This window comes from Teleopsis dalmanni, chromosome 2, assembly GCF_002237135.1.
Source record: "Teleopsis dalmanni isolate 2A chromosome 2, ASM223713v2, whole genome shotgun sequence".
Lineage (NCBI taxonomy): Eukaryota > Metazoa > Arthropoda > Insecta > Diptera > Diopsidae > Teleopsis > Teleopsis dalmanni.
This window is the reverse complement of record NC_051847.1, coordinates 76,912,335-76,925,843: the sequence shown is the minus strand read 5'-3', so window position 1 is coordinate 76,925,843 and position 13,509 is coordinate 76,912,335. Positions and strand designations below refer to the sequence as shown.

Sequence of the window (13,509 nt, the reverse complement as noted above, 5' to 3'; positions counted from 1 at the left end):
GATAATTTCCTTCTTGGGAAATATATTTTGCACTGTTACAAAACCACGAAAGCTCTTTGTATGGTTAATCAAATTTCATTAGCGGCCTAAATAAAATAAACTATTTTAACAACTGCAATGGGAACATACTTTAAATGGTGTCGTTTAATAATACTTATCTACTTAATCTAGTTTCCTTAATCAAGCAATGTAAATGTGCTAAAACTTTGTAAATAAATATAATTCATTCTTCGATATATATTCTTACATTCTTTAATTCACAACATTCACGGCATGCAATTATCATATAGTCACATATTGGCATTGATTTCCTAGTGGGTAAAACAAAGCAAGATTTTTTTGGAGAGCTTTACATGTGATTTCTATAGCAATTATGCGAGAGAGATTTAACAACTTCTCACTCTCATGCAAGACCGCTGAATAAGTGTAAAATCGTGTAAGGTAAGCTTTAAAATAACTTACAGTTTTTAATTGGTCTTTCGCTAAACGAGTCAGTTTTTTTAGATTCTTTCTTTCTTTGATTTTTTTTGATAATTCTTGATAATAAACAAAGAGAAAATAATGTATTTAATTATAAGAATAAATTAAAATACAAAACTATACAAAATTCAATGTATATAAATTGCTCCCGTGTATACTGGCTGCGAGCCTATATAAATGCAACCATGCGCTTTAAAATAAAGTAAACAAAAAAACAATAACAGCTGTTGCTCTTCGGAAGGGGAAAGCAAATTGAAGAGAAAAATATTTTGAAAATTGGAATTTATTCTCTTGCTTCTTGTTCATTTGGGTTTTGACTTTTGCCGTTGGATAATTGTTGTTGGTTGGTTGGTAAATAAATGTTATTTGCTTTTATGGAGGATAAATAAGGACTCCACGTGTTGTGTTCGGCTTTTTAGTAAACAAAAAATATGTATATATGTTTTTTCAATAAAAACATATGGAATTAAATTATTTTGTAAAAACTGTGCAAATGTGCTTAACAAGAAGTGATTGATGTGAACGTCGCGCTATAATGTATGCAAGATAATATATATATATATATGTATATAATTATTTTTTTTTTTTTACACATAAATGCGTTTATGTAAATTAATTAACGAAAAACTGTGATAATTGCACAATATTAATAAGAAATAAAATAAAAAAAAAAATATAATTTAAAATTAATTTCCTTTGTTCCAAAGTGATTTTAATTTGCTTTTAATATAAAAATAAACTTCCGCAAATAGTGTAAGAAATTTTTATTTTAAAATTATGGAAAATGAGAAAAATGCACTTTATGCACGAACCACAGTGGAAATATCAAATAACGTCAATGCTGATTTAATTAAAAAGCCACGCCAGACGGAACTCAACCAGGTGCGTCCAAAGTCAATTCTTTACACAATATCTTCACGCTTTACACGCTTGACACATAATACTTTCTAATTTCTTAAGAACACAATTACTTTCTTTACTCTGCTCTATTCTGAAAGCATAAATATTTAATATTTATTTATACTAACCCACATATTTTATTATTTATTTATTTGTTTATTAATTTCTTAAATTTATACACTAATTCAAATAATGTTTATACGCACCGTCATGCATTTTTTTTTGCTCCAATGAGTGAATTTAATGTCATTAACCTCAATTGTTTATAAATAACACACAAAAATACAAAATATTGATTTTTATTATCATAAGAAACTTCATAATTTAGCATTGTTTATTACAATTTGATATACTTTAAAAAAAACACGTAATAAATTTATTAGAAGTAAAGAGTTAGATATGGAAAATGGGTAGATTAGTTTGAAGTGACAGCCTTGTGCACCAAAGTACATGTGTGTTGAAATAATGACCCGTTATGATTATGTCCGCAACGTTAAAACTTTATGACCATCCTGATAAGCAGAGCCAGAAGCATCTTGTGCACTAACAGCAGCATTTTTCCCGACTTCATCATTAAAGTGAAAGAGAACCAATCTATAAGTAGACATCTCTGTCAGGTCAGAAAGAATAGGGGCCCTCAAAAGTTTTGAATCTCTTGATTGCGATCATTTAATTCCCTTTAATTCAAAAAGTCTATAAAGTAAGAAATGTCTTTGTCAGGTCAGAAAGAATAGGGGCCTTAAAAGTTTTGAATCTTCTCGATTGCGATCATTTTATTTCCTCATCCAAGTAAAAGCCAAGTAAACTTAAAAGTCTATAAAATAAGCCATGTCTTTGATTTTAAAAGAGGACATATTTGTCAGGTCAGAAAGAATAAGGGCCTTAAAAGTTTTGAATTTTAGTTTCAGTTTCCTCTTCCATGCGATTTCTTCGTTCAAGCAAAAGGGAACAAATATAATTATTCTATAAAGTTAGTTATGTTTCTAAATTAAAAAAATAACATTTCTTTGAGTTTAGAAAGCAAAAGGGCCCCAAAGATTATAAATCTTCTCTTAATCTATGATACGCACTGAAACGTGAAATAAAGTACAGTTTCCTCTTCTTCAACGCTATTCTTCCATTCAAATAGAAGGGAATCATTCTGACAAGCCTATAAAGTTAGCTATAAAGATGACATCTCTGTCAGTTCAAAAGGAAAAAGGGCACTAAAACTTTTGAATCTTATCCTAGTTAATGTTGAGTACTATAAGTGCTATGAGGTGGAATACAGTTTCTTTTTTTTTCGCGCGACTTCATCATTCAAGTAAAAGACAAACAATCTATAAGTCAAGTCTATAAAGTTGGCTCTGTATCTGATTTTAAAAAATGAGAGAACTATCGATTCAATTTAAAAAGAATTCCCAAAAAGTTTGAATCTTTCCGTAGTCAATGAAGTGAAGTACAATTTCCTACTCTGCTACGGAGCCACAGCCCCAATAAAAGTCGTAAGATGGTAGTTGAAGTTTGAAGTTGAAACAGCTGAGAAATTTGTTCAATTTGGACCAGGTGAATCTAATAATCTGACAAGAATCTTCATCTACATTGGCTTATAGGTTGGTGTTGAATATTGTAAAGAGTAGGTTAGACTAGGTTAGGCAACTGTTGTAGACCGTTCAATTGATCAATTCACTTGGACCCTGCGATCTATTGTAATGTAAGTATTGCTATTAACGGTTGATGAAAATTACTCTATGTTCCATTTAATATTTACATTTAAATATTACATTTAATATTCTTAGGCCGTCCTGTCCTCTCTCAAATTTAATTTAGTTGCTTTTTATGTTCTCAGAATTTTTGCTTGAAAGTTACTATAATGGTGAAAAACTCAATTAAAAATGTTCAAGAAGAAAAAAAATCTCGAAACACACTCTGGCATTTACTTGGTTTCGTATGTTGCAACAGTTGAAGTACAAAGAGCAAAATAATATTTATTTTCTTCTCTAGATTTTTAGATGTTTGTACTTTATATTAGTTATGTATGAAAAGTGGCAAACCTTGATTAGTTCTAAAAAAATTTTTAAGTAGATAAGAGTTGGATTGAACAAAATTATATGTTCTACGAGTAGTTATAATAATCATTCATATCATATTAATTTTCAACGCAATTAATGTTTTTAATATACTACTTAACTAACACTATATATGGTAGGTATATATGTGCTTTATATCATTCATACCCATTAGTAACGATTTAAACGTATCTTTATATATAAATATATCTCTTGATTGATAGACCATGTTTATAACATTATTTTAGGATGTTTCTGTTAACAAGTGGCACTCAAATGAAATATCTATTAAATATACAATCTTTATATATATCCTTTTTCCCTTTACTATACATATTCATAACGGTACATAGTATCTTATAAATTGCAATATTCTGCTCCAGAATATTGTTCCAGAATAGAGAGCTAAATCTATTCTATTCTAAATTATGTATTTGATATTCAGTGCAATATAGACAATAGAATGAAGAGGATGACGCTTAGATATAAATTTCATTAATATTAATTTATGTTAGTTCCTTATCCTGATGATGACTCTCAAGCAGAGTCGAAATATAGAATATATAAAAAAAATATTAAAGAAACGTTGAGTTTTAATTTTAACTAAAAGTGACCTATAACTGGATAAAAAAAATATATAAAAACCTGTATTAGATATATTTCCAATAATTCTTATAAGGTGGCAGTAATCTGATTCACTGAAAACTTAAGTTTCTATTCTATACTATGCATATATTCAAGACCTTCACTCTCAAATAGAATATTTCTTGCAAAGATTTAATTCGATATGATTCTATATGTTCTTTGAAATACAGTTCAATAATATTAAAATTTTTAATCATATGAGATAAGCTTCTTAAATTTTATATATCAACTGTCAAATAAATATTCTGCATACATCCTCATCTATTCTATATAATATAAATGCTACTATTTGCGTAAAGATTGTTGTAGCACAAAATAATGTATTTACATTGCGATACTGTGCTTAATCTTCTGTACTGGAAGTCTAAATCCATTCTGTATTCTAAACTATATATTCAAGACCTCAACTATTAAATAGTGTATTTCCTGAAAGATTTAAATTTAGATTCATATTTTCGTTTAAAAATTGTTGCAGCATAAAAAACCTATTAAGGTTGCCATATGTTTCTTACACTGCTTCACTGGGTGTCTAAATTGCTATTCTAAACAATATGTTTTAGTGTTCAACTATGAAATAGAATATTTTTTGCAAAAACTTGAATTTATAAACTTGTGCTCTCTTAGAGGTTGTTGCAGTAAAAAATTATTATTATTTATCTACTGTGATGGGAGTATTGCAAATTCCATAGGTTGCCATATTTTGCCTACACGCCTTGGGAGCCTAAATTTCTATTCTATTCTAAGCAATATGTTTTAGAGTTTAACTATCAAATAGAATATTTCTTGCAAAGATTTATATTTAAAAGTTTCTGTTGTATTAAAGATTGTTGCAGTAAAAAAAGAATTTATTTGTCTGCTGGCAATATTGCAAATTCCATTACTTTAAGCCTAAATTCCTATTCTATTCTAAACTATATGTTCGTGAACTTAACTATTAAATAGAGTTTCCTGCAAAGATTTAAATTTATATTCTTCTGCTACCTTAAAGGTGGTTGTAGTATAAAATAATCTAATTAGGTTGCCATATTCTGAATACATTCGTTCGTTAGGTAACTAAATTCCTATTGTATTCTAAACAATATATTCCAGAAAACAAATAGAGTATTTTTTGGAAAGATTAATATTTATTTGAAAATATATGTTTTGTAGGAGTCGTTACCTTTTTCGGTGTTGGCTGTATATTGATTTAAATCTATGTACGTACCAATGCTATTCCTATGGTACCGTAATAGGCCATCATTTGAGCTCAAGTAGACTCAAGTCCGCTATTCCAACCTCTAACCTACCTGTCATATAATACCTACAATGTATTATATGACTACACCTATCAGTTGAGAACGAGATAAATCTTAATACCAAGCTTAGATTAAGATATATATGACTACATCTATCAGTTGGGAATAAGATAAATGCTATTACCAAGCTTAGATAAAGATATATATAACTACATCTATCAGTTGAGAATGAGATAAATCTTAATGCCAAGCTTAGATATAGATATATATGACTACATCTTTCAGTTGAGAATGAGATAAATCTTAATACCAAGCTTAGATAAAGATATATATGACTACACCTATCAGTTGAGAATGAGATAAATCTTAATACCAAGCTTAGATAAAGACATATATGACTACATCTATCAGTTGAGAATGAAATAAATCTTAATACCAAGCTTAGATAAGGATATATATGACTACATCTATTAGTTGAGAATGAGATAAATCCTATTACCAAGCTGAGATAAAGATATATATGACTACATCTACCAGTTGAGAATGAGATAAATCTTATTACCAAGCTTAGATAAAGATATATATGATTACATCTACCAGTTGAGAATGAGATATATCTTATTACTAAGCTTAGATAAAGGCAAAAAATCATTATATAGACATCATTACAATAAATGATATAAAAGTCAATCCTTCGATATTCGTATAATCGCAGTTGTCTGTTACAAGCATATAAATTAGAATTACTACGTTGAAATAAGCTTATATTCATTTAAATATTTAAATATTTCTTTATGTCTACAGTAAAAATGTAAGTTTTTTTTTAATCTTAATTTATTTTTTTCTTTAAATAATTGCAAAGGAATTTATTTCGCAAATTATTAATAAAAGGAAAAATGCGATAATATTTTTTTCAATGCGAATTTTTAGTATATAATTTCGAAAAAAAAAAGATTTCATATCAGTGATTTATTATTATGACGCTATTATTGACCTCTTACTAAATTAAAAACACATTATTCATATTTTATAATTAAATCTAACTTCAGAAATGAACTTTGACTTCAACTAAACTTACAGATTTCTGCTACTTTTCATTTCCGTTTCAAAGCCAGACATATTTTAATTTTTTAGTAAAAAATTAGATTTATTTATAAATTTTTTCAGAAACCGCAATGGGGAAAACTTCTATCTCTGGTAGGTTATGCCACTACATTTGGTTCCGCCGTGCCGGTAGGCTATTGCATTGGCGTCATAAACAGTCCAGCGAATGTAAGATTTTATATATTTTTATATTAAATTTATTAACAAAAATATAATTTGTTTTAGTTGATAAAAGTTTGGTGTAATGAAACTCTGATTACTCGGTATGATGCTTATTTAAGTGAGTCCGGTATTGATATATTATGGTCTTCGATCGTTTCGATATTTTTAGTGGGTGGTGCCATTGGCTCGCTAGGTGGCGCTTGGGCTGCTAATAAATTCGGCAGGTGAGTACATACATATTTCGATTTGATAATATTGTAAATATAACGCATTTAAATGATTAGCGATTATTATCAGTGAAGTATTCTTATCATTGGCATTAGTGAAAGGTAATTGCAAGGTGAATTGAACGTTGTGTTTATAAAATTTATGTATAAAAATAATACATTTATACAAATAATACAAAATAATATTTACTTGGTATGCGTTACCTTGATTTATAAAGACATGTGAACTGGGCAATTGTGACGATATTTTACTGTTCTTTTTAGTATGCATATTAATCGCAAATTCAAGAATTAGGTACGTCAGCACTCTGTTTGGGTATTTCCTCCAAATTGTTATATTGGATTATACCAAAACGTTTTATTAGTATCATTGCCGAACCCAGATATCGAAATGCACATTCTCTTGTTGTTGTTGTAACCCATTGGGATCTGCTTGTGTAGTTCCTTTGGGAGGTGTTAAACGGCATTTGGTCTCGTTGGCAACGAGTGACTCTGGGACATAGACCCGGTCGTTTTTGGAACCTACACATTCTCTAAATTTTCGTTTGTTTCAAGCATATTATATTTCTCGGAATTTTTATCTATGGCTAATTTAATATTGTGGACGCTTTCTCTTACAAGACAATTTCCGTTAAAGTACCAGTCATCAATCTGCAGTGATCTCGACACTTACTCTTAAAGGATTAAATAGGCATATTTCGATACAAGTAAATACTAGATATTTTTCTATTAAGCTGTTCTTAATATTCTATTCTGATATAAAAAAACCCTATATTTGCATTTTACATACTCATAGGAATAATGGCGTTTTCAATTGGTAAATCTGGATTCAAACTAGATATACTCTCGATTTGTCAAATTTTGTTGCCCAATCGAACAATTTTGGAAAAATCTAATATTTTTATAGTACTGTTAGTAGACATTTACATGATCATAAATATATATATTGAATCGAATCACATTTGATTTGTCAAGTTATATAGAACAGCTGCTAATTTCAGGGTAATCTTGCTACTCTACAGCAAATCAAAATATCTAGTGTTATAAATTAAATTAATAAATAAATTAATAAATTAATAAAATTAATCTCGAGTGTTATATATTTTGCTCGAGTTTTACTAATCAAAATTGAAAAGTGCACTAAGAGTGAATCTCGATTGAAGTAGTTATCCCAGATTTGCCAAACGAAAACGACGTAAGTAGGTACCGACGCACTTACGTTAGTAGTACAAGTATAAAATGCTTATAAGAAGCACTCATGTGATTAATTATCGCATCAATATTTTAAGGTATTATGCTATGCCAAGTTTCCACACAGTTATATACGTATTCATGTTCGATGGTGATATTTCTGTCAAATGTATTTCTCTCCGCTACTAATTTACTATATCAATATTATATTAATAATGGTATATAACTTAAAAAAGAACAATTCAAGCACTAAGAAGAAACCAAAGCTTAGCCGAAACTCAATAACAATTTGTTATGGCCAAAATAAAAACTAAATTAAAAATTTTTTTTTAAAAATTTAAAATTTTTAAATTAAAATTAAATTTAAAATTTTAATAGATTAACAAATTAATATTGCAACGCCCTTGGTGCACTAATTTTCAACTATTAGATTATATTATTGTGTTTATGGTCTATTTATATTAACCATTTCTATTGGTAGATTATTGCTTTAAATAACAATTTTAAAAACCTTGTGATAAGTGTATGAAAATTTACTAAAAAGTTAGTTACTCCTTTACTATTCACTAAAAGTCTCTCCGTATTGTAAAATGTTATCTTGGTACAAAAGAATGCACTTTGCAGTTTTTATAACAATATTTATTAAACGATTAAAAATGTTTATAGTTTATTGGGTTACTTTAATTAACTTATTTTTGTTTAAATTATAAGTTAACATATAAAACTTAATAGTCCAATTTTATTTATTTAGAAAGCAGACAATAATAAAATTTATATAAATTTATTAAACATTTTATTCAAACAAAGGGATTTTATGAACCAAATAAATTATATGTTATATCAATTGTAAAAAACTTCTTTTAATTAAGAAAGATGTTTCTTAATAAAAAATTTCATTATGATACCTTACTTGTAATACATATGAGTTTTAGTTAATAAAATCTCTAAAAATATATGAGTCTATCCGCCATAGGGGGATTACTGTATATATAGTAATCTCCTACAACGCGCTACCCCTATAACATGTTTTCATATGACGCGATTTCAATCCCCCATATAACACGGGCATTCCCCTATATAAAGCGGGGACTTGTACAGTTTATATTAAGCTTCGTGTACCTTTGCATGTGTGTATAGGGGGTACACGAAAATACCCCTATAACGTCTTTTCCTATCACGCCCTCGCGTTATAGGGGGGATTACTGTACATTGTTACTTATATACTTGCACAATTAAAATAACCTTGAGTGTATACTCATGATTTCTCAAGATTTTCTATTTAAAGCAAAAGAGGTCAAATTATTACAAAATATCATAAAAATAAAATTACAGTCAAACTTCCATAACTCTAAGTACTATTTTGCAAAGAAAAGGTTCGATTAATGGAGACTTCGAGTTAAAGAATTTTTTTTGCAATTGTATGTAATTTGCTCTCTAAATCCTGTTGTACTCTATTTAGTTTGAGTTATAAAAAATTCGAGTTATAGAAGTTCGAGTTGTAGAAGTTTACCTGTATTTTTAAAAAAATTATCTGCCTGAAAGAGATGTTCATTTAACAGGGTTATCCATGTAGAGATCTCTGTATATATTTTTTATATCTATTCAAATTTTGCATAATACATATGTATGGTTTTAGAAATGATTTACAGTTTTAGATGTAATACTAGTTTTTATAAAAAAATCTGATAAAAAAAATGTCCGCCAGTGGTGTATTCAGATAGGAGAGGTTGGGGATACACACCCCTTGAAAATTTAATACAATAATTTATTAAACTGCGACAACTGTACTAAAAAATATATTTTCTAGTATATTCTCCTCCTTGGCACAGTCTTGGTAAAGCTACTGATATCTATAGCTAATATCTATATCTATTAAAATAATGACTGTTAGCGCAAAGAAACCACTTTAAACTACTACAACTACCAATTTCAACTTAGTTGAAATATAGAACGGTAAAAATTTGTAATGCTTTATTGACAAACGAAAAGTGAGAAGAGTTTGTTGTTGCAACATCATTTTGTTATTGTTGTAACCTTTTGGGATCTAAAAGTCAAAAAAGTGCAAGTTTTTACAAGACGAATACATGGGTTAGAATGGGATAGGTGATGCTTGAAGGTAGGTGGAAGGGTAATAAAAGAGAAGGGTGGATAGGAAAATTTTAAAAGAAATCACCCCGGGTCCAGACGAAGAAACCTAGGTTGGAACATAAGTATACTTGATTTTAGAGTCCTTATTGTGAGAGGTGAGTCGCATAAGTTCTTTATACACACTTGTGATTGTGAAAAGTAGACCCGTGAACCATTGCAATAACACTAAACTAAAATAATTGTTTGCATACAAATTTATACAACTACTATTCATTAAGCATTTGATTGTCTATTAGATCTGTTTTCGGTTAATTGGCTAATAAAAATATTTCCTACCAACTAGCAACTACCTACCAACAATTTTTTATACTTATACTTTTGTATATCATTCAAAGCTACATACAATTTTTTATTATCTCTGCTTGGTTGCTAAATCGCGTAGGTTCTTGAGTCCTTCAAATAAAGCTTAAAAAACGTTGATGAAATCGTAAGGAGTCAAATTATGGTGAACAATGGTATTGTTACTGTTCTTGGGCACAACCCACAAATAAGGAATATGTTATTGTTTTTTATTTTTAATAGAGAGGTTTCGAATAGTAGTGAATTGTAACAACAAAATTTTTTTTTTATTTCTTTATTAAGTGAATTTTTTATTTTTTTAGTTTCTAATTTTTAAAATAGTGACCAATCAAAAATACAAGGAAAAATACAATAACAAACAAAAACATTTGTTTATCATTTGAATTATTAAATGAAATTTTCTTTTACACAGAAAAGGCTGCTTTTTAATCAGTGGTCTACTCTTCACATTAGGTGCCTTGATGTTTTTCTTTTGCCGTTTGGCAACTTCCGTTGAAATGTTGCTATTGGGTCGTCTACTCGTAGGCTTAGCGTCAGGTCTAACCACAGCATCACTGCCAATGTATTTAACGGAAGTTGCACCACTTGCTTTGCGTGGCACATTTGGCGTCTTTTGTGCAGTTGGCGTGACAGGAGGTGTAGTGGTTGGTCAAGTTTTCAGTTTAAGTCAAGTGTTCGGAACTGGAGATCAATGGCACTATGCTTTGAGTTTTTACATAGTACTTGTAGTAATATGTTATGCTCCATCGTATATTTATCCAGAGAGTCCAAAATATTTATATATTGTGAAAAAAGAGCATGAGAAAGCACGTAGAGAATTGATACGTTTACGTGGCATTGAAGCCATGGACGCAATTAAGAACGAAATTGAAGAAATGGAAGTTGAAGCTAATAACAAAGTACAAAGTAGCGGCTTTTGCGCGGTTTTACGAGATCCTGCAATGTTATTACCATTAGTTATTGTATGTTGTTTTCATGGTGGTCAACAATTGAGCGGCATAAATGCAGTAAGTAATGAATCTAATATGTATGTACAGATACATTCGCATTAACTAATAAATTTTTTTTTTAGATATTTTATTATTCAGTATCAATTTTTGAAAAGGCTGGACTTACAACTCCTCAAGCCGAATGGGCTAATCTTGGCGCTGGTTGCCTTAATTTAGCTACCTCATTTCTTGGGCCTGTACTAATGGCCAAAGTAAATCGCCGTCCGTTAATGATGTTCTCCAGTGCGATATGCTCGGGCTTCCTTTTCGCCATTGCCTTCATTTTATACTATATCGTGAGTTCAACTATATACTTTGTAATTATTTTATAATATAATAATTTATTTTGGTTTATCTTTAGGAAACTGCCAATTGGTTTGCCATTGCTTGCATTGTCTGCATCATGGGCTACATATTTTTCTATCAATTCGGTCTTGGTCCTATACCATACTTTATCGGTGCAGGTATGTTGATATATCATAAATTTAAACTTAAAGCGTTTAAAAGCATGAAACATATTTACAATTTTACAATGTAATTCAATTAAGCTTCTGACATTCTATTGCTTTCAATCTCTGCACAAATTTGTTTAAAAATTCATTTCAATTAAGTTTGTTTTCATTTTTCACAACACAAATTCACGTGATGTTGTCTGGTAATAGGTCTTGTGTTATTCAATTTGTTTTGATTTGTAATAATTTTCATTTTTTATTTCATATTTCATCGTTAATTGATTTTATGGAGTCATTGCCCTTGCAAACGCTGCCGTTATCCGATACTTCAGCGTGCGCCAAATAAATTAAAGTCTGTTTGTTTACAACTATAAATTTGCGAATCTTGAGATATTTATATGTGTACATACATATATTCGCTTTATTATGCATTGGGGAACTATTTGTTTATTATTATTTTATAAACAAACAAACAGAAAATTAGCCTGTGCATTGCTGAAAACCACAGCTGTTATACATTAATGATTCTACTCATTAATTGCTTAGTGGTATATTTCATAGAAACGCATTTTACTCATACTAAGTATAAAGACTTTTATCAATATTTGTGCGTAATCTATAGCGTCACATTATTTGCATGAAAATGAACTATTTTTAAGTCACACACATAACTTCATTTAAATCGAAAACTAAATATAATACAAGACCGTGACTAACATAGGCATTTCATTTATTATAATTTTATTAAATTATTATGTGATAGAGATCCCTTGTTATCAAGATCTGCAAATGTGCTAAGTTTCTATACAAAAAATACAGAAGATAGTTTATAGTTCAAATCCCCTCTCTCTAAAATGTTTCGGACCATTTTACAGATGGTTAGGTTAGGTTAAGCTGACAGACAAAAAAGGCCACGCGTAGACCGTTAATAATCTTATTTCTAGCGATAGTGTGCAACATTAGGATGCGCGTGTTATTAGCGAATGGTATTAAGAGTTCAACAGCAACCTCAGGCATGTGCTTCAGTCTTGTAAAACTAACAGCCTTCAAGTATTTTTGTCACGTTCTTGAGAGAGCCGGGCAGTTACACAGCAGATGTAGTACACATTTTACTCATTTACACAGATTCAGTAATGTAATTGATTTTTCTCAATTAAACTTTCTCAAGTATTATTATGTTGAGCCTTTTTTCCGAGTTAGTCCATCTCGGTACTTTTGCTCTTTGATAGCTGAGGGGTTTCTGCAGAGTCCCACCCATCTCACTGATTAATTTGTGTATTCCTCATAAGCTTCGAGATTATTCAATGATTGATTAAAGATCTGCGTGCCGCGTGCGGTTAGTGATTAGTCTAAGATTAGATAGTGCTAAGTAGGGCAGCCTGTCTGTTTTCGCATATAGCTTCAGTGCTCTGTCCCTGCCTCAAGTGAACTTTAAATTAGTTTTCAAAAATTCCCCCATATGAAGAAGTTTCCATATATACTGTTATAGCTATCCAATTAAACCTATTAACTAATTCTGTTGTCATATAGTTCTTAAAGGGTTACCAACCATATCGAATTTTTAATGAAATACAAAAATGAGGTTTTTTGATTCTCATAGTAACAGTAATTTCATATTCTATTTAATA

General features: G+C 29.5%; 1 protein-coding gene across 5 annotated transcripts in view; it reads left to right on the top strand.

Moving 5' to 3' along the window:
- Positions 1–13,509, top strand: part of LOC119678519 (solute carrier family 2, facilitated glucose transporter member 1-like) — a 45,442-nt gene that overhangs the window by 9,176 nt on the left and 22,757 nt on the right. For 3 of the 5 annotated variants that reach the window (XR_005252341.1, XR_005252340.1, XM_038090380.1), the window contains exons 1-6: positions 1,208–1,362; positions 6,476–6,580; positions 6,638–6,798; positions 10,853–11,447; positions 11,513–11,725; positions 11,791–11,893. The exons of 1 other annotated variant lie outside the window; for it this stretch is intronic. Coding sequence is in view for 2 of the 4 variants with exons in the window: in XM_038090380.1 (XP_037946308.1) it covers positions 1,258–1,362; positions 6,476–6,580; positions 6,638–6,798; positions 10,853–11,447; positions 11,513–11,725; positions 11,791–11,893 (1,282 nt within the window). In the remaining 2 variants the exon portion in view is untranslated. Of the gene's footprint in view, positions 1–1,207; positions 1,363–6,475; positions 6,581–6,637; positions 6,799–10,852; positions 11,448–11,512; positions 11,726–11,790; positions 11,894–13,509 lie in introns of those variants that run through there. One more of the 5 variants, XM_038090384.1, reaches the window with a different exon arrangement.